General features: G+C 36.5%; 1 protein-coding gene across 1 annotated transcript; it reads right to left on the reverse strand.

Moving 5' to 3' along the window:
* Positions 1 to 7,969: 7,969 nt before the first annotated feature.
* Positions 7,970 to 16,392, reverse strand: dusp12 (dual specificity phosphatase 12; the record flags this gene model as incomplete). The annotated part of the gene is made up of 7 exons (XM_079243233.1): positions 7,970 to 8,241; positions 8,495 to 8,574; positions 9,097 to 9,188; positions 15,047 to 15,134; positions 15,264 to 15,382; positions 15,889 to 16,002; positions 16,130 to 16,392. The coding sequence occupies 7 exons, from the start codon at positions 16,390 to 16,392 to the stop codon at positions 8,098 to 8,100; spliced, it is 900 nt and encodes a 299-aa protein (XP_079099359.1). The 3' UTR covers positions 7,970 to 8,097.
* Between the last annotated feature and the right edge of the window lie 10,895 nt (positions 16,393 to 27,287).

Raw genomic sequence — 27,287 nt, forward strand, 5'->3', positions numbered from 1 at the left:
GGAGATCAAGATTGCAGGTTCATAAATAAACGCAGTCAGTCAGAGAACATTTATATTTAACTACAAAAGGAAAAGACTTGAGTGAAGTGGGGTTTTGTTTAGAAAGAAAGAGGGCAAGCAAAGCACAATGAAGAAAATGATATGAAGTGAGGACATGTAAGAACAGAAGGGTGAATGACAGGTCAAAGGTCAAAAGCCAAAGGAAATGTGGGGGGTGAAAAAACAAACAGCAACATAATAAAAGTCTGTATTCACAGTGAAACCAGGCGGCTTTGGGGCTTTTCTGCTTTCAACAAGGGGATCATCCACAGACTAGGAAGGTTTTATTTGGACATTTGGCAGCATGATTACTTCATGAAATATGGGAAAACTGCTTCCACACAAACACTTGCAGAAAGTTATAAACCATTAAGAAAAATTTGTGGAGAAAATTTCTTTTCTTTTCCTGGGACCAGACTATTTGCTGGATTAATGATGATAAACAATCATAACTGTTGCTGTCAGTGTTTAGAGTTGAGTGTATTTGGACAGCTGGAGAATGCCTTTTTATTGTAAATGTTAAACAGTAGAAACAGTTTGACATTTGATTATTTTGGTTGGGTCAATACATATTAGGAGCTTCTAAATAAAGTCTTTAATATAAACAATGTTCATTTAAATAAAAGAATACGCCTCTCGGGTCAACATGGACTCACTGGTGTGGTTTGAGACTGATGAAATTCTCAAGGAAACATAAATCATGCTTTTGTTTCACACATAATATAATACATATGTTGTTGTTTTTTTTCTTTCTTTCTATTAATTTATTCTAAACAAAATATGAAGAAATCAGATTCCACAGAAGACCCTGAAGCGTCTCGAAGCCTTGTAACATATTTATTCCACTGTGATAAAACGCTGCAGATGCAGCAAAGAACCAGGTGTCTCTGCCAGGAAGCCTCAGGAGGCTGTGAGCAAATCCCCCCACATGTTCTGACTTATTTGTATCTTTTATCTCAACAACACATGCTTTCATCCTCTCAAAGTTGGCTCTTTGCAAATGTCCTGGCACCATATTTTATTTTCCTCATAGGGCCATTTAATCCTTTTTGTTTTAAGCTCTCCAGACTGTTTCTGTTTTGTATCACTCTTTAAAAGCTATCCTTTTAGATAGTCTACACCAGTGATTATCAACCCTTTCAAGCCACGACCCCCCAAGACATATATTGGTGTATCTTGGGACCCCAGTAGGACGTGTGAAGGAAGGCTTGTCTGTCCCCAGGCAGATCACACACTACTCCCAGAATATTAGAAATCAAACTGATCTCACAAAATAGGTAAGATATGGTCAACATCAGAACAATTCTGCAACATCTTATTTTTTACTTGGGTTTTTGCATATTATTTGTCATGAACAGACAGTTATCACCCAAAAACTATAAAAACCAAGCAAATAAGATTTAGTGAGCATGCTGACATGCAAATGACGGTCTCAAAACGGGACTTTGGATTATCCAGTTGGAAGGTAAATAACTATTGCATATTTAGGTTTACTCAAGTGTCTTTTTTGGAAAGACAGTGAATCGTAAGTGTATAAACAGCTAAATGCTTGTTTCACAAATTTCTTTTTGTTTCTTTAGTGAGATGGCTAAACCAGCAGAAACTGGGACAGAAAATCCACCCATTAAAACTCAGTGTAAAGCCTTTCCACACTGGCTCTGCTCTAATAAAATTCAGATTTTAGAATTGCTGCATCATTTAACAAAATCACCATTAAAGTAACTTAAAGTGAATTTGACTTTATTTAATTTACTGAGATTTCTCAAAGTTAGAAGAGGCAGAATGTCTTAAACATTTTGATCTCACACAGTCCCTGTGGGGAATAAAATAGGAACCTCTGGAATTTGCAATCCATTGCATTCTGTTTTACTTTACAACTACTCGGGTTGTGCAGTCACTATTTTTTTTCTACATTAAAATAATTTTTGTTCAAATGGACTAATTTGAATGTTTTAGTATTAGATAACAGATTTAGTTTCCGGGGAAATGTTTAGTGCTGAGAGGAAATACTAGAAAGCAGAGACGTGAAGGATGAGCACAGAGGTGGATGACTGAGGCGGGAATGGAAAATAATAGAGCAGGGAGGAAATGGGAGTAAAGCTTCGAGATGGATGAGAGTAGGAGGAAAATGAGACAGAAAAGAAAGCTAATGTGTAAACCAGACACTGGACTTCAGCATCTGGTTTGTTACTTCAAGCATCTTAGACAGGCAGAGGAAAATACAGCCAAGGTACTGTCAGAACTAATCCTGTTATTGGGTGACGATGTAGATGACATAAATAATACGCAGCTTATAGTGAAACAAATCTGAGAAGAATGAGATGAAAATATGGAAAAGTTGAAGTCTGAACTATGTGAAATCACACTTCAGTCACACCCAAAGGCATATACATTTTGCTGAATTGTCTTTTTGCTGCCACAGCTTGGGAAGTGCAGAAGAACCAGACAGAAATAGCTCACTGTGGAAAGTTGAAAGTGAGTTGAGTTCTTGCATGAATATGCACATATTTCACTGGGGACAGACTCCCACATTTTACTGCCAAAACATTCTTTTCATGAAAGCAGGGAGCAGAGTTGGTGATAATCACCTTTCCTGTAAGACCAGTTAGAGTAGCAGATGCCTGCTGAGTGCTTTTTGAGGAGAAATCCTGCCAAGTTTTCCCAAGAGCTCAGACACAGAGACCACAGAGCAACAGGGTTGGGGGTTTAAACGTGACTCACATCCTCCATTATGTCACTGCTTTACTCTTGTGATGTCGTCTCCGACGGTCCCCACTGGAGCATTTTACAGGAAGAATGTCATCTTGGTTTGATGCAGATAATCTGCAGTATGTTTGACATCCATGTGAAAGTTCTACCTTTACACAACTCCATACTTCAGGATAAATTGGCTCCTTTAATCAGTCATTTTTATCCCTGAGAGGGATCATTAAGAGTCTTTATAAAGCAAACACACAATTGACAAACAACTTTGACATGAAATTTATTCGATCATGAAATGCATCTTTCAAAAAGCAGGGAGGTGTTTTGAATCTGCATTTAAGACATGTGAATAAGAAGTGAATGAAGATCTGAAGTAAAAAAGATTTTGCCAGGTTCAAAGCAGACATGATACACACATCAGGGAGAATGGAAACAACTTTGTGAATCTCTTTTGCCTCAGAAAGGATTAAAATGATGTAATTCATCAGCTGTTTCCACTCTGAGCCAGCAAACACACAGAAACGCTGTCTTCCAAATACAAGTCCTATTATAATGCTCTTTAAAATCAAAATGAAATTTAAAAAAAAAGAATATTTCCTTCTCTGCCATTTGTGGAGTAAATATAAATGGCAATAAGATATTTTTACAATAAAGTGGTAAATATTTATTCATCTTCATTTATTGGAGGCAAAATATCTAAAATGGCTGTATGGTAAATGTTAAACTTTCGAGAACAAACACTTCTTGTTTTGTCTTATACCGGCTTCTCGGTGCTCTACAGTTCTGGGTCTTTTGTTACGTTTTTCACACATTGATTTCTGAAAGTTTTCCTGAAGCTATGCAGCGTTTCCATGACAGAAATAATGCTGTTTTTAACACCTGAAGACTATGGACATCCACAACTAATTTAATCATCGGTACAATGATTTTTCCCCAACTCTGAATCTTTTGATCATATTGTGACCTGTAAATAATGGAGTGACAAAAGATATTCTCACTTTCATCTGGAAGAAAAGCTTTTTTAAACCCTGCATGTAATAAGAAACAGAAAACATTCCCAGTCAGACAGATTTTATTTTTTAACAATGAAGTAATTATGAATAGGATCAAAATGTTCGGATCAAGCCTAAGAATGGTTGTTTTATTTGCATATTCATATTTAACACAAACATTTAGCAACACATCTTATATCTTTAGCTGTTTGCTGACACAGGCAAACATTTAGAATTGCTTTTATTTTTGCTTTGTGTGAGATTTTACACTTGTTTTGCTGCTTATTATCTCTCCTTTTTTTTATTAAATCAGTCAATGCTGATATGGCATGAGGAAAAACAACGTTTCTGACATAATAATGCAGACAGCCAGACTTAAAAGAAAAGGTTATTCTGGGAGTGCATGATTAGTGTGGTAGATAATATCAAAAACGTTTCTTTCAGCTCTCTGGGATTATCAGTCAAAATAAGTTATATTGTTTATACAGGATGTTGTGCCAACAGCATACGTTGGATTTTTCTTACTATTCACAGCACTGAGACCACAACAGACATGAAAGCATGATGTACAAACTGAGGCTGAGATGTGTGTCACCATAAAATGCAAGGACACTTTCATGTAGCAAACGGAGGCTTTGGATAACTTATCTAAAAGGAGATTTAAAAAAAGTTCTTCCTTTGAATTTTCACATGAGTGGGGAGAGTGGTAGATGGCTGCTTTCGCTGAGTTCTCCATTTGAGACAGATTAGGCAGGCAGGCAGGGTGGACAAAATCCAAATCTCCCATTTTGTAGCAGGAATCCAGTTCACAGGTAGTCAGTCTGATCACATTAATCCAGAAGGTGATCAAAGGGGCTGAATACACTGGAAGGCAGGTTACTGCAACAAACGCAGATCTGGTTTTAGCAGAAGTCACCCAAATACCCAACGTACAAGAAGTAAGTAAAGAAGAAGATGTGAATGAACACACACACACACGGGGTACTATGAGGAGTTGGCCCTGGGAGATAGAAGATTTATTATTGGAGTTTTTATAAAGATCTGGAGTTATTGGGCAAAGGTGTGTGTAAATCATGTCCAGGTGAACTCAGTCTGGGAAATGCAGCAGGATGGAGAAGTTATGGAAGAGGAGAGGAGAGTAATGGCTAAATAAATAGGATATATAATGTAGGAATGAGAAACATAAATCAGGATGTGGTCTGTCACATCATAATAATTACATCATACTTAATATAGATACAGAGATATTACTGTATATACATTCATAGTTATTCACTTTGAGACAAGCCAACATCATATGCTTCAGTGATACTGGACACAATGTCTGCTTTTCCCAAAGAATTCCTGTGTTCAGAGGGATTTGGAGGAGCTAAAATTTCCCCAAAGTTTCCAGATTCACATCTTTTTGAATTCTAAAAAAAAAAAGTTCTTCAGATTAAAATCTTACTAAATCACAGAGCAGAATTTTAGTTGTGTGACTGGGATTTACAATTAGTTTCAGTACATTTCACATTTCTGACATGGTTAGTTCTCTTCTAATAATTAATATTTTGTCTTGGCATCAGTTTGAAAGCTTTAAAAAGCACAGTACATTGTGCTTTACAGGAACCTAATCATTAACAGAGAAGTATGGATGTATTGATTAACATTTGGGCTTCAGTTATCAGTGATTTTACTTTAATCTACATATCAGTGTCTTGTCTTTACAGTTCATTTTGATAAGCAGATGTGTGCTCCTTTCTAACAGAGAATTAACAGACGTGTTTGTGTAAAGAAGTAGTTTTTGTAACTTCCCAAGCAGTAGACAGACCATGTAAAGTTTACAGATTTATTTTTAATGATCTCTTCACTCAAACGAACACATAAAGTGTGTGTGTGATGCTGGAAAGACATCCTCTGTGACTGGTTCCTAATTGCAGCACTGAGTGTGGAAATCTCTCAGCGTCTATTTTTTCTGTCTTTTCTTGTCATTTTCACACATTTTCTCTTAACCTTATTTAAACCCAGTTCCCAATGGTTTTATGCTGTTTTTCTTTTTCTTTTTTTGGCAGCTACAATTTTCACTCTTCTTCTGGTGGACACTAAATTTCCAACATGTGCTCCAGGTTTCCAGGCATCTGCTGGACAGGACAGCTTAGTTACAGTACAGTACTGGTGGACCAGCCTCACTTAATACCACTCACTGGAACAATCCACGTAGTGTACTGTGGGCTGCACAGAAATCTGGACACACTGCATGCTCAGTTGCTGTCAGGCTTCCACAGCCAGCTATAAGGATACTAATGCATGACAGATCTCTACTGAAAACTGATTAAAAAGGAATAAAAGTCATATTTAAGTCCTAATTTACCAGAAATTTTAACTTAAAATTGTGAAAACATTTGAAACATGACCCTCAAGGGTTGAGAGGCTGAAGTGAGATGTGACTTTCCACCAGTACTCAGACAAGATGTGACATTTAACCCTTCAAAATCCTTTCATTTTAACCTAAAGCGGGTTTTAATGGATAAAAACTTGACTACTATTTTTGCTGCACCCCTGCTAACATACTGTAACAGCATCAGCAACTACTAGAGTTCAGTGCAGCCTCAAAGATAAATAGTATTGGCAACTGGTCAGAAGTATTTAGAATTGACAGTTATGATGGTAGCCTGCAATGGTAACCATCACTCACATGTTATGAATCTTAGCTTTTTAATGGTCTACAACAAATAGGTACTTGTTAGGTCGACTGAGTTAAAAACGTATTCATTTGTTGCGTCTTTCCCCCCGGATGTCTGGTACAGATGGTTTAAACTATTACTGACTGGTAAGGAGGAACCTAAACTTTGCCAAGAATAAACTCCCCCACACCGTTACACCAGCAGATGCTGCTGACCTGCACAGTGTCAGGAGGATCTGATGCATTACACAGAGCGTTTTGCTGCACATGTTGTGCAAATAAACAGATGTTTAAATGTTAGAAACACCTGCAGCTGTCTGGTCTGTGGTTGTGACTTTAGTGTTTATGGGTTTGTAGGTTTCAGTTTTCTAAGGGTTGTTTAAAGCTTTTTATTTTTAATTGTGTCGTTTTCGCTTCCATATTTTCTTTTTTTTTTTTATTTTAGTGTTTGTTCACTTGATTTAATTCCTGTTAATTTTGCACAGAGCCTTGTTTCATATCAGCTCCGTACGGATTACATCGGCTGTTTTTCATTTGTCATCACCTCAAGTGACACAATCACATCCTAATTTCATTCCTTTGTTGTCTTTTCTTCGCTGCTTTCTCCTTGTTATTATCCAGTCTGTTCTTGTGGATGAACAGTTTTCTTGTGCTTCATCTGATTTTCAATTCAGTCCATACAATTCAGCTTTATTTGTACAGCACCACTTCACAACAATGTCATCTCTGGGTACTTAACAGACACATCAATTAGAGCCAATTCATAATAAATAGCCTAGTTAAGGAAAACCAGATGATTTCATCAAATATAACTTCTATCCTGAGCATGCAGGACACGACAGTCCTTAATTTTCTTTCCCTATTTGGGGGTTGCTTTTTGGATTTTTGTCCTTATTTTGGAATCAAACACTGGGCTAACATCAAGTCAGGTGGAGTGTGAATAATAAAAAAGTAAAGATATGAACCACTGAAGTCACAATGGAAGTCTTTAGCTCAGTCTGCAAGAGACCCTGATGCATTCACTGAAGCTTGTGTGCCACCTGGTGGCCATCAGAAAATACTAAATTCCCTGATAAACAGACCCAATTTTTAGCTACTTGTTTATCAAATTTTGCTTAATGTTTCTCAAATATAATCAGTAGCAGTCTAGATATGATGATGATTATCAGTACATAGATGTTTTATAAATACTTAGCATAACAAATCAAACAGACACACAGACCAGCGTGAGGAAGGACACATTATTATCTTTTAAACAATAAAATTAAAGCAGACTGGATGGTATCATAACATCACTAATAACTAAAATTTATAATCATTTTAAAAAATAAACTTTTAGTTAAGTCAGACCTAAAACCTTTTTTTAATTCCCCCCCAAAAAAACTGTTTTCAAACTGCAAACTGTGTGCTCATCAATGGAGGAGAAACATCAGTAAATTAGTTCTAGGAAAATAGTTTAGATAGATTTCCCATTTATTATTTACAGATATATTTGTATTTACAGTGACATGTGTGCATTACAGAAAATATCTGACACATTAAATGGTTATTTAGGATCATCCACTTTGAACAGCATCAGTCATCACTCAGTACATGAAAAAAAACATTTTTTTTATTCTCCAGAATGTGTTTGGATGAAATTTGAGTCATTTAAATTTTCAGCTGAAAGATCTGCAATCATTGTGACCGTGTCAAAATGTGTTATTTCTGTACAGTTATTTGCCGGATCTCATCCACTCTGTTGCGATGGAGCTGGAATGACGGCGTGACCCAGCGGCCACACGAACACTGGTCGCCACACCAGCTAAATGAGCCAAGCTTGGAGCTGCACTTTGGACAGAGCAGCTAGACACACACACAAATACACACAGATACACATGAACAAAGGAGATAAACGTGGAAAAAAGGAGGAAGACAAGGCCACAACAGCAAGTTGGTTAAAAAAAAAAAAAAAAAAAAAAAAAAGTAAGAAAAAGAAATAAAGACATAAAAGTTTCAAGTAAATTAATTATTCAAAAGTTTCAGATAAAAAAAAAAAAAAAAAAACTATTGCAGCACCGCTATTGTGAGAAAAAAAAACCCAGTATGAGTATATTACCTGTCCATTCATCACTCCAAGCAAGGCTTGTTCCATCCACTGCACAGGCTCAACAAAATATGACGTGCACTGGACATCTCCTTAAATGAATAAATAAATTACCATTTTATTCAGGTAATAGTTACATGTTAAATGTATATAGTTGCTGTTTCAAGTATTACTGAAGAAATTGTCCTGTACCAAAACAAAAAAATATATAAAGGAGTAATATGTATTGAATGAAAATTTTAAAATGGTTTGATTAAAAGGACAGAAAATGAGAAAAAAGATGTAACTATTAGATGAAAAAAAAAAAACCCAAAAAACCTTCAGAATTGTCTAATTGAAATCTTGCTAAAATTCAAGTTCTGAAGTGGCATAAAAGTTATACTGGAACAGAGTTTGAATGCTACAGCCTGTAACTGGTCCAAGTCCAGTCCATGAACTTCATGTAGATGTAGGAAATCTTTCTGAGATGTGTTTGATCTGCTCCTTGTCCTAAAAATAATCCAACTTTGTTCTGTGCTAATCAGGTTTCAGCCACATCTTTAAAGGCGACACATGATCTGGCTGAAAGTGAAAAAAAGACGTCCAATGATTCCACACTGTGGTTGTGCTCTCACCAGTAAGGTTGCTGGACTTCTTATGACTGAAGGCCGAGGCTCCATCTCCAACTGGATGAGTGAGAATACTGGAACCACGAAACAGAGTTCGCCTGAAGAGGACAGAGTTTGACGAAGCAGCTGATTCCCTTTGCAGTGCCATAGAGCCCAAACTCCCATAGAAGCAAATGATTTGAGCTGATTATGTCAACTTTTACATACACAGAGAATAACAAGAACTTGTTAACGCGTCTCTTTGTCTTCCTCTAGTCCAGGGGTCGGCACCCCGCAGCTCTGGAGCCGAATGCGGCTCTTTAGCGCGGCCCTAGTGGCTCCCTGGAGCTTTTTCAAAAATCTTTAAAAAATGGAAAAAGATGGGGGAGGGATATATAATTTTTGTTTTGATATGGTTCTGTAGGAGGACAAACATGACACAAACATTCTTAACGTTTTCCAGCGCTGTAAAAATGTGTAGAATAAATATTACATTTTAACATTTCTGTCGAGGAAGATTTGCGTCATAGCCTGCGACACGCGTAGCCTATCAGCAGCGCGGGATTCCAGTTTGTTGTAAACAAAACCGGCGGCTGAGTGATGGGACATGGATCCCAAAGGGAAAAAGAGACAAAATAACCGAGGAGAACAGAGGATTCAACGTTTCTTGCATTGCATTTGTATTCATTGCCAATGCGGAAGGATTGCCTGAATGTTTACTCTGTAGCGAGAAGTTGTCAAATAACAAAAAGAGTAATGTGGAAAGACATTTCCAGGAAAAGCATGCTACATTTGCAGCCAGTACCCAGTTGGGAGTGACACAAAAAGTGCGATTGCATTACTTCTGGAAAAAATTCGAGAAGCGCAAAAATAGATTTAAGTGGATTGCATCTCCAAACTCCACTACTGCTGCAAGTTTTGTTGTAACCCGGGAGACAATAAAGCGTAGAAAACCGTTCACAGATGGTGACTACATGAAGGAGTCAGTCATCAGCATATCAACACGTATTTCCAGACTTCAAAAACAAAACTGAGATAATACAGAAAATCAAAGACATGCCCCTCTCCGCTAAGACAGTGAAGGAAAGGACCATTTAAATGGCGGCAACATCACCGATCAGTAAATCAAGGACATTAATTCAGCACAAGTTACATCTCACATGTTTAGAAGCTGACCAGTGATATCCGACAACAGAAGTCACATTAAACCGGTAAGAACATAATCCTGCATAGACAAAGACTGAGTAACAAAGTGGATGTTTTTATGAAATTATTTCTGATTTTTGTCAGTATATATCTGGAATGACACTTTGTAATGGTGCTGTGGTCGACCGAGGTAAAGTTAGTTTGATGTTTGATATTCAACAGATATTCGGACACCCAGTCTCCCGACCCGAAGCCACCTCGTCGTGGGGTTAAGATGCACGATGCAACGGTCTTCTTAACTTCATACCTTCCATCTATATTTGAACACCCAGTCTCCTCGTAATGAATTGCCGACCCTAAGCTGCTTTGTCGTGGGGTTGTGACAGCAAATTTCACCGCAGCGGTCTTCACCACCGGCGGATAGTTAGGGACCGTCAACAAATTAACCATGGCAGAATTTAAACATAACTATCTCCGCAACCACTGGGGCTATGAATGTCAAAACAATTTTAAACAGTTTACGATTTATCTGTGAGTGCTACACTGCCTTTATTTTCTCCATTTTCATCTAGTCCTATTTTATATGAATTTTTAATCAATTCAAACATCAATAGGTTTTTACTCACGTGACTTACACACCTAAAATAACTGCCTAATTACTAGTCCAGTCCTGCCACACATTGCACAGCCTTTTATTTTCCTCATTTTCATCTTGTGGGATTTTATATGAATTTTTTAAGATTTCAAAGTTCAATAGCTTTTTAGTCATGTGACCTACACACTTCAAGCAATGTCTAATGGAGCAGCTATTCCTGCTACATGTTGCACAGCCTTTATTTTTTCCATTTTCATCTTGGGTTATTTTATATGAATTTTTTAAGATTTCAAAGTTCAATAGCTTTTTAGTCATGTGACCTACACACTTCAAACACTGCCTAATGGTTCAGCTAGTCCTGCCACATGTTGCACAGCCTTTATTTTCTCCATTTTCATCGTGGGTTATTTTATATGAATTTTTTAAGATTTCAAAGTTCAATAGCTTTTTAGTCATGTGACCTACACACTTCAAACACTGCCTAATGGTTCAGCTAGTCCTGCCACATGTTGCACAGCCTTTATTTTCTCCATTTTCATCTAGTCCTATTTTATATGAATTTTTTAAGATTTCAAAGTTCAATAGCTTTTTAGTCATGTGACCTAAACACCTCAAAACACTGCCTAATTGCTCATCCAGTTCTTCCACATGTTGCACAGCCATTACTTTTTCCATTATCATCTTATGTCATTTCATATGAATTTTTATATTGAACAAGAGAATAGCTTTTTATTAAAAAAAAAAAAATGTTTAAGTTTTTTATTGATGAGCATGTACATGCATTTCCGAACATACAAACCAAAATACAACCGTATGAAAAAACAACAAATTATTTAAAAAAAAAAAAAAAAAAACAGCATATGGAACAACAAAAAGAGGAACAAGAACATCACATGCTTTGCAACTCCTTTGGTTTTCTGAGGAAAAAGGATTGATCAACATTTCAGATTTTCATATGGACCATTTCAAGTATATGTGTCAGTTGTGAAAAGTAAAATACAATCTCAAATTTTTCTTTTAAAATAAAATATATTTTTGAGACTTACACGTCATCAGCAACAGAGACAACACCTCCAAATGCCTTTCTTTAACTTTTTGAGGAGTGTTGTGGTCATCCCAAGGCACAGTTGGTGGAATCATCTTTTGCATGAGTCACACTGGATCTATAAGGTAATTGACAAACAATAAGAATAACAAAGTCTTACTCATACACTAACTTGGCCCAGTCCTGATAATCTAATATCATCCAAAATCTTAGCTATTCTCTGATAATGCAGGATTTGCATTGTTCATTGAAGATCAAGGTCAGATTAAACCTTGCAGACAGTTTTACTAATGTGCCAACTGTCGACATATTAAAAAAAATACAAAATACTGTTCATGTCTAGCGTTATTTAGATCAATGCGCATTGCATTATATATACACAACTATTTTAGAAAGAGATGTGGTGATAATCACCTTGTTGTATAAAACAAAATAACTAACCCACATTGTCTTTGAGCCACCTCCAGGGGGCTTGTCTGTTGCACACATTGAACAATCTCTGTCTTCAGCAAAAACTGCAACAAAAAGCCTGTATATTATCTTTCACTGCAAAGGTTGCAGTGTAATTACATTGATTTTAATATCCTATTTTACTTTTTCTTTTATCTACACACCTGAGCTTTCCAGAATATCAGCTGCCATCTCCTGCCGCTTGGCTGACATTGATTGTTTTGATGTGTCAATGTTAATGTCTTTGGGGATATGGGGGTGGTGTTCCACGACCTTCATGGCCATCTGCTCAGACATACAAAACATATTGTGATTTTTATTAAAAATGTATCATGGACTGAAGTGAAAGAGCATGTGTTTTCTGACTATTTTTATACATGCAATAAACATCTTACTGTATGAACTCACCTGCATCACCAATACACCACAGCTGAATGTGTCCTGTTGTATGGTATGGTTAATGACCCCACCTATCCACTTTTTATCCACCCATGGAACACACTTGTATACATTTATATATATATGTGTATATATATGTGTATATATATATATATATATATATATATATATATATATATATATATATATATATATATGTATATATATATATGTATATATATATATATATATATAGTCCAATAACAAAACACCATTTGGGTTCAGAGGGGGGGGGACCATGCCTCGCAATCACTCCCCTCCAGGTCTCACTGTCATTGCCCACGTGAGCATTGAAGTCCCCCAGCAGAACAATGGAGTCCCCAGAAGGAGCACCCTCCAGCACTCCCTCCAAGGACTCCAGAAAGGGTGGGTACTCTGAACTGCTGTTCGGTGCATAAGCACAGACAACAGTCAGGACCCGTCCCCCCACCCGGAGGCGGAGGGAAACTACCCTTTCATCATGTGGCAGGACTAGCTGAACCATTAGGCAGTGTTTGAAGTGTGTAGGTCACATGACTAAAAAGCTATTGAACTTTGAAATCTTAAAAAATTCATATAAAATACCACAGGATGAAAACAAGGAAAATAAAGGCTGTGCAACATGTGGCAGGACTAGCTGAACCATTAGGCAATGTTTGAAGTGTGTAGGTCACATGACTAAAAAGCTATTGAACTTTGAAATCTTAAAAAATTCATATAAAATAACCCGAGGTGAAAATGGAGAAAATAAAGGCTGTGCAACATGTGGCAGGACTAGCTGAACCAGTAGGCAGTGTTTGAAGTGTGTAGGTCACATGACTAAAAAGCTATTGAACTTTGAAATCTTAAAAAATTCATATAAAATAACCCAAGATGAAAATGGAGAAAATAAAGGCTGTGCAACATGTGGCAGGACTAGCTGAACCATTAGGCAGTGTTTGAAGTGTGTAGGCCACATGACTAAAAAGCTATTGAACTTTGAAATCTTAAAAAATTCATATAAAATCCCACAAGATGAAAATGAGGAAAATAAAAGGCTGTGCAATGTGTGGCAGGACTGGACTAGTAATTAGGCAGTTATTTTAGGTGTGTAAGTCACGTGAGTAAAAACCTATTGATGTTTGAATTGATTAAAAATTCATATAAAATAGGACTAGATGAAAATGGAGAAAATAAAGGCAGTGTAGCACTCACAGATAAATCGTAAACTGTTTAAAATTGTTTTGACATTCATAGCCCCAGTGGTTGCGGAGATAGTTATGTTTAAATTCTGCCATGGTTAATTTGTTGACGGTCCCTAACTATCCGCCGGTGGTGAAGACCGCTGCGGTGAAATTTGCTGTCACAACCCCACGACAAAGCAGCTTAGGGTCGGCAATTCATTACGAGGAGACTGGGTGTTCAAATATAGATGGAAGGTATGAAGTTAAGAAGACCGTTGCATCGTGCATCTTAACCCCACGATGAGGTGGCTTCGGGTCGGGAGACTGGGTGTCCGAATATCTGTTGAATATCAAACATCAAACTAACTTTACCTCGGTCTCAGGTCGGAGGACAGCTGCGTTGGTTGCGTGTAAAGAGAAGAAGTTGCTGCTGTGTTTTACCCTTGCACTGACTTGCTTGACAGAAATCAAACTGTATTCATTTGATTTGATATACTTTACATTTTTTTAAAAGGCTGCTGGTTTATTTTTTATAAATGCAGGCTGCGTTTTATTGCGCTCTGTTTGTTACCCAAATAAGGGGCGCGTTATGCACATTCCATTTAGGTTTTTTTTATTTTTAAAAATAAAAATGACAAAAAAATCAGATTTCTTTTCGTTGCATTGTTTTAATTTGATCAATGCAACGAAACATAATTCATTAATATTGTAATGAAGTTAAACGTAGCGGCATCGTACAACAGAGTAGTCACGTGGTGCGTCATTCTCTACAGGATGCGCTGCAGGGAAAATAAACATTTTTTCATTAAGGCTCATTATATATTCGTAGCCAACGTAGTCATTTTGATAGTAGGCTAATATAGCTAATATAGATACATAAAGCATGTGTTGCCTTCATGATAAGGCTTATATAAGGCTTTTAATTTTTTGCGGCTCCAGACATATTTGTTTTTTGGGTTTTTTTTGGTCCAATATGGCTCTTTCAACATTTTGGGTTGCCGACCCCTGCTCTAGTCGATCTGTTGTTATGAGTTGTATGAACTACTAACAGATTATTATTAACACCAACTAATCAGGCAGATTAAATTAATACAATCATTAAACTCCATCAGACATATGTACTTTGAAGCATTTAACTAAAACAAGCTGTCTAACATTCACCTGCATTTCCTGCATCTATAAGACGCCTCAGAACAGCTGGAGAGGGCGGGGTCGTTTGCAAAAATCTCCCTGGGAACCTGATGCAACTCTGCTTAAACACACATGCAAAAATAAGGAATTAGTAACAAATTGGAATCACAAAAACAGTGATCTGTCCACAAAAGTGAACATATGTCTTTCTGAATATTTCACTTTGTGTTTATGTGTGCTTGTTTACCTGGGTATCTTTCTGCAATCTTAACTAGTCTGTATTGTTTGTACAGAGGACTGGATGTGTCCACCTCCCACTGCATGGCCTCATACAGACACAACTGATCCTCAAAACCACTGTTAACCCTGAAACACAGCCACATGTCAGTAAATCTCACTTCTATGATTTTCCTTTCTACCAGCATCACTCATTCAGATAGTGCATCTGGCTGCTACCTACCATCTGGACCCTTACAGAAGCAGTATAGGTGGATTTGGTTCTTTTACACACTTCTTCTGCAGTTTGGTTTGATTTAATAAAATAAATAATCATATGATGTCATGCAATGACGTTATTTACTGAATACTAAGAGATGATGGTAGATTTGATACAGAAGTTAGTACTGAAAGAGGATGTGCTTTTCTTTTCACATGACCTCTTTCTGCGACACGATAAAGTAAATTTTCATTCATTCTGTTTTTCCATCAATTACTTCTGAAGGACATGAGACAAAAAGACAAATTTCAAGGCTTTTTTTTTCTTTTTTTCTTAGAATAAGTTGAAGTAAAGTAATCTAAAAGAAGATTGATCATTACTGAACACATCTGTGAAAAATACTGCAGAAAAAACTCATACTGGTACAAACACCTACTGTACATCTTGTTTGATGCTCTTCAGTCTGTGGTAAGCCTCGCTAAAACGCAGCCTATGCTTCTTCATTATATATGCAGTCACAATGGTGGCACTGCGACTCCGGCCAGCCTGACTGACACACAAACGCAACAAAAACACAGAAGCTGAATCAGAATATTAAATGTAATGAGTACAAAATATCAGCCACATATCAGTTTGAAAAACAGGTAAAAATGTAACTTTTCCCACCGCTGACTTACCAATGAACAAGTGCAGCCCCGCCGGCTTTCACTGCCTCATCAATAAACATGAAGCAATCATTCATGTGACTGAGGAGGTCAGCTGTCACTTCATCTAAGACATTGATCCACTTTCTGGAAAAGTCTCCATCAGCAGGAAGCTGCGGGGTGGGGTCCACAGAGTCCACAGAGAGGATATGAGTGATGGATGAAGCAACCAATGCCTGGCTGTCGTTCAGGTCGGCCGCGGTGCCGATGTACACACCGGATTCTACAAGCAGCATGGCTGTAAATACACAGAGCAGGCTGAAACTTCTCTCATCTTTTATCAAACAAGCACAGGAATAAGTCTATGGGGTTTTTATTTCTGAATTTTTTCTTAATTTTTTTCAATAAGATAATAATCACATTCTTCATTTACATATAGGTAGCTTGTTATTTTTCAATAAATCTTTCGTGAGTATAATTAATATGAAATGCAGTCAGTTACTGACTAAATGTCAGATGGTAGCAAAGAAAATATTCCACATTATACCACTTAATCTCATATTGCAATAATATTAATCTCACTCTCATAGCATAACATTTTCAGTGTAAATAAAATTTATTTTATTCACTCAGCAACCACAGCTGTTGAAATCGAACCATGGAAAAAAAACGAAAAAAAAAACCACCGGTTTACTTTGTGTACACAAAACTAATATATGTAAAGTCACTTTGACCACAACCCAACAGGAGAAACTAATTATGACATAAAGAAAAAGTAATTCTGCATTTAGGGCTGCTTACATCAAATTGCTCTTAGAAATACATCCAATAAGAGTTTTAAGGGTAGTTATGTACACTATCACTTAGCATTATCTGACATTTTTCACCCAATTCTGACCAGCTGCACATGTTAAATGTGGGATCATTAAGCTTTATGTGTAGTGAACCTGACAAATCATTTAGACTTTTAGTGTGGTGGCAAAAACAAACAAAACAACAAAAAAGCTCAATTTAGAATGATTAAATAATATAATAATAATAACAATTAAATAATGTGTTAATAGCTGGTTTAAGGCCAACAGGCAGCTGTCAACTTAGTATGAACAACAGCAGATTATACTTAGATTAGCCATTAAAAGCATCATTTTGACCTTATCTGCATGTTCCAGCCCTTTATTAAAGCATTTATCAAATATTAATAAAATGCTGATATCTTCTACAAGGTGTAGTGTTATAGGTTTTCTTTATGTTCAGTATTTTAAAGCTGCACTGCGCTAAAGTAATCATTGACAATACATATATTATCTTGTATTTTTATTTAATTATTTAATAAGTGAAACAATATATCAAAACTAACTCCTTAATAAATATAATCTGAAAAAAATTCGGGTACCTTATTTAATTATTTGTTAAACAAATTATTAAATTAATTATTACTTTCTCTTGAAAATTAATTTAATTCAAGTAAATAAACCATATACTTAATAACTGCGAAACTAACAAACTTAAGAACGACCTATATATCTTTTAGATTGGAAGTGATAAACGTAACTAGTAGGCTATCTTGTATAAAACTATTAAATAAATAGCATGTAATTTATAGTTGAGGAGTGAAAAATCCCCACGCTGACAGTCACGCACGAAGTTGACACACTGTTAACTCACCTCAATAGGTAACTTCAGGCTCGTGGTTGTTTTTGTCCTTCAGGTAAAATTGTTTTGAATTGGTAAATTTTTAGTTTAATGTGAACAAATGAACGTGAAGTGGAATAAAACAAGATACAGTAAAAGTGTAAAAAGGAAAAGAAACAGCAGAGACTGATGCCTGGTTCGTCTTTAAACTGCGCGGTTGGAAACACGTCAAAGGTCTTCAGTTCCGGGGTTCATTCTTGTCCGTAAACGAGACTGTCGTCCAAACAGTTTTACAATAATATTTTCCATTCCTCTTTTATTTTAAAGTTTTATTTCTCCATGTTTGTGTTGTGTACATTTATTTTGTAACTAAATTCCCATTTATGTATTTTGCTTTGTCTCCTTGTGTTTCTTGTTTACTTTGTATTGTGTCCACGTATCCATGTGTTGTTGTGATAATAGTTTAATTTTTTTTTAAAAGACCAAAAAATAAAAAAACAACAAAACAAAAACAAAACCCAACACGGATCAGATTCATTTTTTAAAAAAGACAAATATTTTCCCCTGTTCTATGAATCTTGTGTTAATGTTGTGTAAGATAGTGCTTAGAAGTTTCATTTTTAATGTAACAGAACATATTAAAATTCAGCTGATTAAATGAAAAGTACTTCATAAAAAATAAATAAATAAAAAAAAGCTAAATCATATTGTTACTGTAATGAAACATAAAAAAGTATTTATTCTAAAGAGTAAAACTTGGGAGGATTTTTACTGGTCATCATTGTAGCAAAACTGAATTAGCCTTTGACTGAACTAACGAACACATTTAATCTGTATGCCTGGTAGAGGGTGTTCAATGTTGTACACTATAAACCACCAGAATTGTCAATAAATAGGGTGGTATGAGCATAGCTCACTAAATTTAAATGAATAAAGGAAAATGGTTCTACTTATTAAAATGTCTGTGCAAATATAATTTTGTATTTTTTTAGGATAAATTCTCTCATTTCAACATTGAAGACAAAAGTCCAACCATATTAGAAAATAAAAAAAAGTATCAAAAGTGAAAGCTCACATTTGAAACAAAAAAGTCACAACATGTTCATTAAATAATCTGACAGTGTGATGTAACCAAATCTACAAAGTGTACATTCTTTACACACCAGAAGAAACCACCAGAAACTATAAAGTTGAACTAAAAGAACAGGAACAAGACAGGACACAGAGGAAAATACCAGAGATGGTGAGGTAATGTGAGCCCACAGACCATCACAGGAATATTACAGCCAAACTGAATTAGGCTACAAAAGGACCTACAGGTGTCTTGTTGCCTCTAATTGCATCAACAGAGAGAAAGAGTCATGTCTGAAGTGATTAGTCTGACTTTGTGGGTTTTATTAAAAGGTTAAATGTGCAAGATAAAAGAATCTCTGTTCTTTGGTTTGCTGTGTTTTCAATTGCCAGACTCTTTAAACACATGATGCGTGTCTGGAGTCTCACTTCTTAACACCTACAAACTGTGTGTGTGTGTTCTGAACCACCCGCCGGCATGCGTCCCACAGTCTGTGTATGGTCACAGTGTGGGGTGTAAATACAGTTTTACAGGCTTCTTTAACCTGACCATCTGACCATTACAATACCCTGCCATGACCACAAACCTCCCTGATGGCTTATTAAAGGACTGGCAAATATATATAATTGACTGTTAGAAATGAAGCAAGTTAAAAAAGAAAAAGCAGAGCACACACACCAACACACAGTGATGTACAGCAGGTAAATGAGAAATGAGTGGGTGTGTTATGTATGTTTGGTCTATTGCAGTGACTGTGTTATCATTCTACTGCATGATCTAAAAAGCTGCTTTGTGCCAGATGTCCAAAAGCTTCTTTACACTTTGAAAAATCTTCGTAGGTCACAGTGTTTGCTGCAATTTCATACTCATCAAACTGATCAATGACCACCTGAGCCCCATTTCCAAAGGATTTCATGTCTGTTGTCAGGAAGTGTTTCATTATTGCAGTAGTGAAGGCTGGTATTAATCTTTCACTCAAAGTGGACTCAAACCATGCATGTGAAATTTCCTCTACTGAACAAAGTTTCCCCTACAAGCTCCATTACAGAATGTGTCATGAGACCTAAACATGTTACAACTTTTATTCCAAAAATGTTAAGATGTTGTGTGAAATGTAAACTACTAACACAATAAAATGATTTTCAAATCTCATAAACCCAGATTTAATTCCCTTTACAAAACAAACAACACATCAGATGTGGAGGCTAAGAAATTTTACCATTTCCTTTAAAATATGAAACCATTTTAAACTTAATTCCAGTAACACATCTCACAAAAATGGGAACAGGTCCAACGAACACTGGAAAAGTAATTGGCACAAAAAAACAGAGGAACATTTAATAACTTCTGAGTTTAATTGTATACTGGTCAGTAATATTACTTGATATAAAAGGAGCACTTCAGAAAGGCAGAGCCACTCAAATGTAAAGATGGACAGATGTTCACCAGTTTACAACAAACTGTATCTAGAATATTATGTAACAATTTCAGGAAAAAAAATGGATGCTGATGGATGGGTTGACAAGGAACTGGACTTGAAATTTACATTTAAATCAGAACAAATGTTGCACCTTCTCATTACAACCCTTTACCAAACATTACTTTGATACTAACATATCTAACCTTGGCAACAAAGGTCTTCTATCAGCCCACTTGAGGTATTTTTGTAGTCTTTGTTTCAATTTGAACGTGCTTAAATGCAAACAAACCACCATGCAGCATTAATTAAACATGCCATGTTTATAGATCATGTTTAATAAATTGGCACAAATATACTTTTACATTCCATCTATCTAACCATTGGGTTATCTGTTTCACTAAAATATATAAATCCAAACTAATGCCTTCCATTCATCCATCCTACTTAGCCAATTGTCTCCCAAGGTTGACCCTTTGCACTGATTTCCTGTTTGGCTCTGTTTGTCTCCTCTTTGTTAAAGTCAGCCACAGTGAGACACATTTTATGACTCAGGAACTGAGCTGGACAATTGAAACTTCACCACAAAAGTGGTCAAAACCACATGACATCAGCTTTGGCTTTGACACCTCATTCCTTAAGTTGGCTGACAGAGAAAGTGGAGCCAAAGGACAGCAGGTAGGTGTAGAATCATGCACAACCACAAAGTTCAAAGTTAAAAGAAAAAGAATGTAATACTGCTGGAATATCTGCTTGTGACTTAGACAAATCCATATTTTACACTTTTTTCCAGGTATTTCATGACATTCACTACATTTGCTCCTTTACAGCTAACTGATGTTATTTTTTAACTTGAGTAAAATGAAAGTAATCAGAGTAATTTGTGATGAGTTACTTTCCACAAGAATTGAGTTACCGTGTGGGAGACAGTTTAAATTAAGTGTAGGAAGCTTAAATACTACATCCTAGCTGTTTTTAATTGGTATGTGGGCGAGGTGTGTTTGTGATTCTAATGAAAAGGGTCCCGTCTCACTGCTTTAGTCTCTTATAAAAGACCAACAGACGGACAGCTTGAGAGAAGAGGAGACGGGACATAGACGAGGTAAGAATTGGGCCTTGTGATTTCCTTTTTCACATTGACTTTTTATATTTGTCATCCTCTTCATTTTACTGTCAGATTAGATTCGGTTTATACTGACTTTTGGACAAAGAAGAAAGAGAAGATGATGATGAGACTCGGGCTTTTCCTGCTTGGCCTTTTCATAACCTCTGCTGCTGCCAGACCTGGTAGGTGCTGACATTTCTTTTACGTCCTGACTTGTCATTTTTCCATTTCTTATGCCACTTAACAGGCCTAGAGCTTATGAATAAGTAACCCCAACTACATTAGTATGTTTGGAAATGTATTTAGTACAATACCTGTGAACATAATGTGAAGTTTTGAACTGTCATGCAGTTTAACAAAGAGCAATCAGACAATTATTAAGTTTCTTGTCTTCTGGTTTCAGGAAGCTGTGTGGGTCGTTGTGGAGAGGTTTTCACCAGAGGTCGGCAGTGTAACTGTGACTCCAGCTGCCAGCAACATAATGAGTGCTGCCCAGATTTTGAGGCAACTTGTACCAATGGTAAGGCGCAGGCAGTGACCTTCACATATCATTAAAATCAAGGTGCCATTTGCAGCACAGTAAAAGTGAGTTAGAATCTAAAACACTACTTTATTAACATTTTGTACACACACACACACACATATATATATAGATATATATATATCTATATATATATGTACATGTGTGTTTGTGTGTGTGTTTGTTTACATATTTTTATTTATTTACTATTTTTTATAATTTATTTTTTGTTTATTTTATTTGGAGATTGCAACTACAAATTTAAATTATCCCATCAAATGAATGAATGCATCAAATGATGACCTTGATGATTGACATTGTACATTTCCCTTGTAAATAAAATATAAATAAATTATGTTCGACCCCTTTAAAATTGTGGTGACTTTTCAAGTTTTGACGATATATTTTCAAACTAATGAAATAATACAGTGTTTTTTGCACCCTGGTGAATGTAACTGATTTATGCAAATTAGGAGTAACATGTAGAGTAAAGTTGTTCTGTTCAAAGGTTTTATTTGTTGATGTGCTGTTCTCAGCTCAGTCCTGTCAGGGTCGTTGTGGTGAGGCTTTTAGGAGAGGTCAGTCGTGTGAGTGTGATCCACTGTGCATCCGCTTCAACACTTGTTGTCCAGACTACCAAATGCAATGTGGTAAGCACAAATGGCCATGAACACAAAGTCGGCAGGCTCAACTTGGTTTAGAAAAACATCTGAACTCATTCACCTTGTTCAACAAGCAATCTAAGGAGTATAACTCATTTTGATTTTACCAGCTGGGTCTTTGATGATATATGAGTTTGCTCTTACGTACCATTTCTTGGTCCACAGATGCCACAGTGTCAGCATCACATCATGGAAACATCCAGCCTCTGAGGGCCAAACCTTCCAGTAAGCTGCCATCAAGCAGCTCGCTTACTGCTGATGCTTTTATTTTTACTGCACTTACAAACACGAGTTCTACTAAAATATTTATGTCCTTTTTTCACCAGTGACAATAACAAGTTATGTTTTGCTCAATATTAACATTCATTCAGTTATCTATATTATTATTATCAGGATTAATTATGAAAAATGTCACCTTTGATAAGATGTTTTATGAAAGAACTGATCAATCATCACCTTATTATATCAGCAAAAAAAAAAAAAAGAAAGAAAAAAAACCGCTTAGAGCAGAGCAAAGTAAAACATAAGTATGATGGCATCAACTTCTGCAAATTTTCATGATAAAATAAAGATCTGTTTAAACTTTAATTTAGCTAAGTTTAAAACAGAAATTCTGCTTACTTTGTAGCCTTTTGTTTTTTTCTGGTACTATTCTCATCTTTTTTCCTCATTATCTTCTCTTCTTCACCAGGGAACCGCAAATCAGAGAGAAACTGGAGAAAGTCCAACAGTGAAAGTGAAGAAACTTACACAGGTAAATGTATTTTTTCGGCTATATATACATGAAACAGATAGCTAAATAGTAAGCACAACTAATACATGTTTAGATGACGATTTTTTAAGTTTAAAGGAACAATTCAACATTTATTAAGTGTTTCATCTTTTGTTCACATAAATGTTTTACTTGTTAAATGCAAAAATGACAACATGCCAACTTGTTTACTTTTATGAAGTATGAAGCTATGCCAATTTGTTTAGCTTAGCATAATTACTTTAAAGTGGAAAACAGCTTTGACTCCATACAGTGGGAACAAATTCTGTTCACCAGTGTTCTAAAAACCACTTTAAATCCTGATGGCTATTGTATGTTAGTAAAACTCTTTTTACATCAATAAGTTAACCTTTTATCAATATTATTAACTTATATTGTCATATAATTTTAATTATAGCAAGAGGTCGCTGCCCACAGTACTCTGGTGGTCAGTGTCAAGGTACATACAGCCTCCCTAACAGGCTGCAACAAAGTTCCTCTGGCTCCACCCCTCCAGCTGTACCAACCAATCACTTCCAAAATGGTTCGAGTTCTTTTCTTCTTTTTTTTTTCATATACATATTTTTATATATATATATATATATATATATATATATATATATATATATATATATATATATATATATATATACATATATATATATATGTGTGTGTGTGTGTGTGTGTGTGTGTGTGTGTACAAAATGTTAATAAAGTAGTGTTTTAGATTTTAACTCACTTTTAGTGAGTTACACACACACACACATGCATACATACATATTCACTCTGTTTCTGTCTAATAGGTGGGAGTAACATCCCAATTGGCCTGCTGCCCATGCCTTCATCTACTTATGGGGCTTCGCACTTAATGGCATCTGACCCCTTTCTGCCCAGCCACAGCCACGGTACTCTTAATTTGGGCAGCAAGGTACCTGTGAGACCATCCACTGCTGGAGACACTACTGGTAAACTCAATGTCCACCTGGTGCTGTCTGCTGGACGTGTCAGTCCTTCTGGGCCAAATCCGGGTAAGTCCAACTACACTGTTTTGAAATGTTTGGTTTATCATGAAAACACTGTTCAGAATTATTTTTTCCATATAGAAGCATTTACTGTGTATTGCTATAAACATGTGAAATGTTTTATTCTCAGGTGTCGGTGGCCCAGCAGGCACCAGACCCAGCACCCTGCAAGACGTAGCTCAGGCTTTGGGCCTGTCTATGGGGGAGGCAGGACCTGAGGGATCAGGGACAGGTAGAAAACAAGTATTTCTGTCAATGTGTCTGCGTTTAATCAATTTTTATTAACTTAACTGTGTTTGTGTAGGACTTCCTACCGTTGCTGACATATGCAGTGATTCCCCCATCAATGGACTGACAGCACTCCTTAATGGGACTATTCTCATTTTTAAAGGTCAGTGCTAATGATCAAAACTGGTTTTGAAATTCCTTCATCATTTGTATTTAGTGTCGAGTGTGCATACGGTTGATGGCATCTCCGGGCGTTTACATGCAGCTTATCTTGACATATAAACAGTTGTATGTGTCATCCTTTAGGAAGGAAAATGCTCTCTGTGATGTGTACAAGCCATGTGCATTAATATTTGTCTGTTTCCCATGCAGGGGAACTATTCTGGTCAGTTGACCCTGTAGGTGGCTCAGTGGGTCACCCACAGAATATCACAGGCACTCTGGGCATCTCTCCTCCTATTGATACCATTTTCACACGCTCAAACTGCGAAGGAAACATCTACATCATCAAGGTACAAATACTTGCTATCTGTTTATACTCATACAAACATTAAGATATTTGTTAACTTATCGTCTTAAACTGGGTGAAAATTCCGACCTGATTAAATTCAGATAATCCTTTTTATTGTACTTTTGGACATATTCCAGATCATCTCAACCTTATTTTTCCAGAGACAAAAATTAGCTCCCCTTTTTTTTTCTTTTCTTAAAAAGGAAGATTTTGGAAATATTAAGATTTTGCTGAACTGAATCTTAAATGCAGGATATGCAATTAAATTATAGTTCATTTTCAAAGTTTTGTGAAATTAATGACCATCAGTCAGCTTTTATAATTAGTCCATCTATGCTTCATCAGGAAACACTACGCCTACATACTGGAAAGTACTACAGTGGTGCCTATAAAATCTGATTATTTACTCAGTTTTTTTTTTTTAGAAAGCACATTGCTGAACATATGGAGCATAACAAATAATCCTTTTTTTATTCTCTTTGGAAATCAAGGGTGACCAATACTGGCGTCTAGATGGGAACATGGTGATGCAACCAGGGTTTCCCAAACCCCTGGCTTCTGAATTTCCAGGTCTAACAGGAAGCATCAGTGCTGCACTGACGGTGCCGGCCACCAGGAACAGACCAGAGGCAGTATTTTTCTTTAAGAATGGTGGTAAGAAGAATAGAGACATATGAACTAAAATCCAGGTACTTCTAAGGGGGTTTACAAACTTAAAAACTAATAAGGAGCCATGTCCAGTCAGTAACTCTCTCCTTACAAGCTGAAGGTTTGTGTACTAATCTTGTTTAAAGTGTCCAGAGACAAAGAAAGACAAAAAATAATGTGCTGCATTTATTTATTGATTCATATGATTAATGATGGATCTTTTCTTTTTTAACCTGTAGGAGACATTATACAAAAGTTCACCTTTCCACCAGGCAGCACCCCTTCCTGCAGGGAGAAACCAAGGAACTCCTTGAAGAGGAGTCTAAATCGCCCAGCAGGTGAGTAAATGGACACATTTCTCCACATTTTGACTGTTCCTTTAAATGTAAATGGTCAAAGTGAAGAAGTGTCAGTCAGTGGGATGAAGGGAAATATTAAAGTTATTAATTTTTTTCCCCTTTTTAATTTAATATCCAGAAGTTCTTCTGAGTGGAGAGATCAACATTAAATTATCTCTGAAAGGCTTCCCCACACCCATCACCTCGGCCCTGTCTGTGCCCAGTCCTCAGGGGAGCGACAGATACCATCACTACGTCTTCTCTGGACGTAAGAACCGCTTTGTTGACTTCAGAATGTCGTTTCCAGATTTTTTCCAGGACCATGTTTGCTTACAGCGTCTGAATGTTTGTACTCCATTCTCCCTGCAGCTCTCTTCTTCAGAGTCCAGATTTCAGGCGACTTGCCATCCCTGGCCAAACCTGACCCCTCTGCAGCCCTCACACTCTCGCCCATCCTCAGTCCAACTGCCATGGCAACTAACGCTGCCAACATGGCAGGTGGGAACCCAAGCCCCACCCATCCCCCCAACTCCATCAGATTTCTGCTGAGCTGTCCATAGAAACAGCCTAAAGAGGCAGAAGAGGCTGTACTCTGTTTGCTGCTTCAGCATGCATGCTTTTACTGACTAGCAATTTACCATGTTTACTATTGCATTAATGTTTGAATGAATCCTTGGCATCATCTAAATACCATCAGATTTCTTAAGCTCCATCTTCCACATAAAACTCGCAGGAACAAAAAGTAATTTTCCGCAAATACAGGTAATGTTAGCATTAAATTACTCAGAAAAGACTTAATTTAAACAGGAAGTCTGCCAGCTTACCCTGAATCCTAACAGTCAGACAATGTTTTTAAACCACAATATGATGAAATTTAGGGCTTTACTTTGCAGGTTCTATATAATCTAATTTCAGGTTTGACCTCCATTAGTATTTAAAAATGAGCTTCGAAAACTGGAAAAAAGAAAAAGTAGATAAAGTGTTTTGTGACTTTCATTTGAGTAAAAAGTAAATGTCTTAAAAGCATTAGATCTAGTGACGGATTTTCCTTTCTCCATTTTTCATTAATTAAATATGAAGTGTTTGTTTTTCCTTATTCCAGACCAGACCAGGCCAGGGACGGATGACAAGTAGTCCTTTAGCTACATCTGCCACATTTACAGTAGTGTTTTTTGTTTGTTATATGCCGTCCCTCAAGAAGTAATAAATTAAACGAGATTCAGTTTTTAAGAAAGTCATGCATTGTCATTCATTTTAAACACCACATGATGTCGCTGCTGCTTGT

Source organism: Telmatherina bonti (assembly GCF_933228915.1).
Source record: "Telmatherina bonti genome assembly, chromosome: 7".
NCBI classification, from domain to species: domain Eukaryota; kingdom Metazoa; phylum Chordata; class Actinopteri; order Atheriniformes; family Telmatherinidae; genus Telmatherina; species Telmatherina bonti.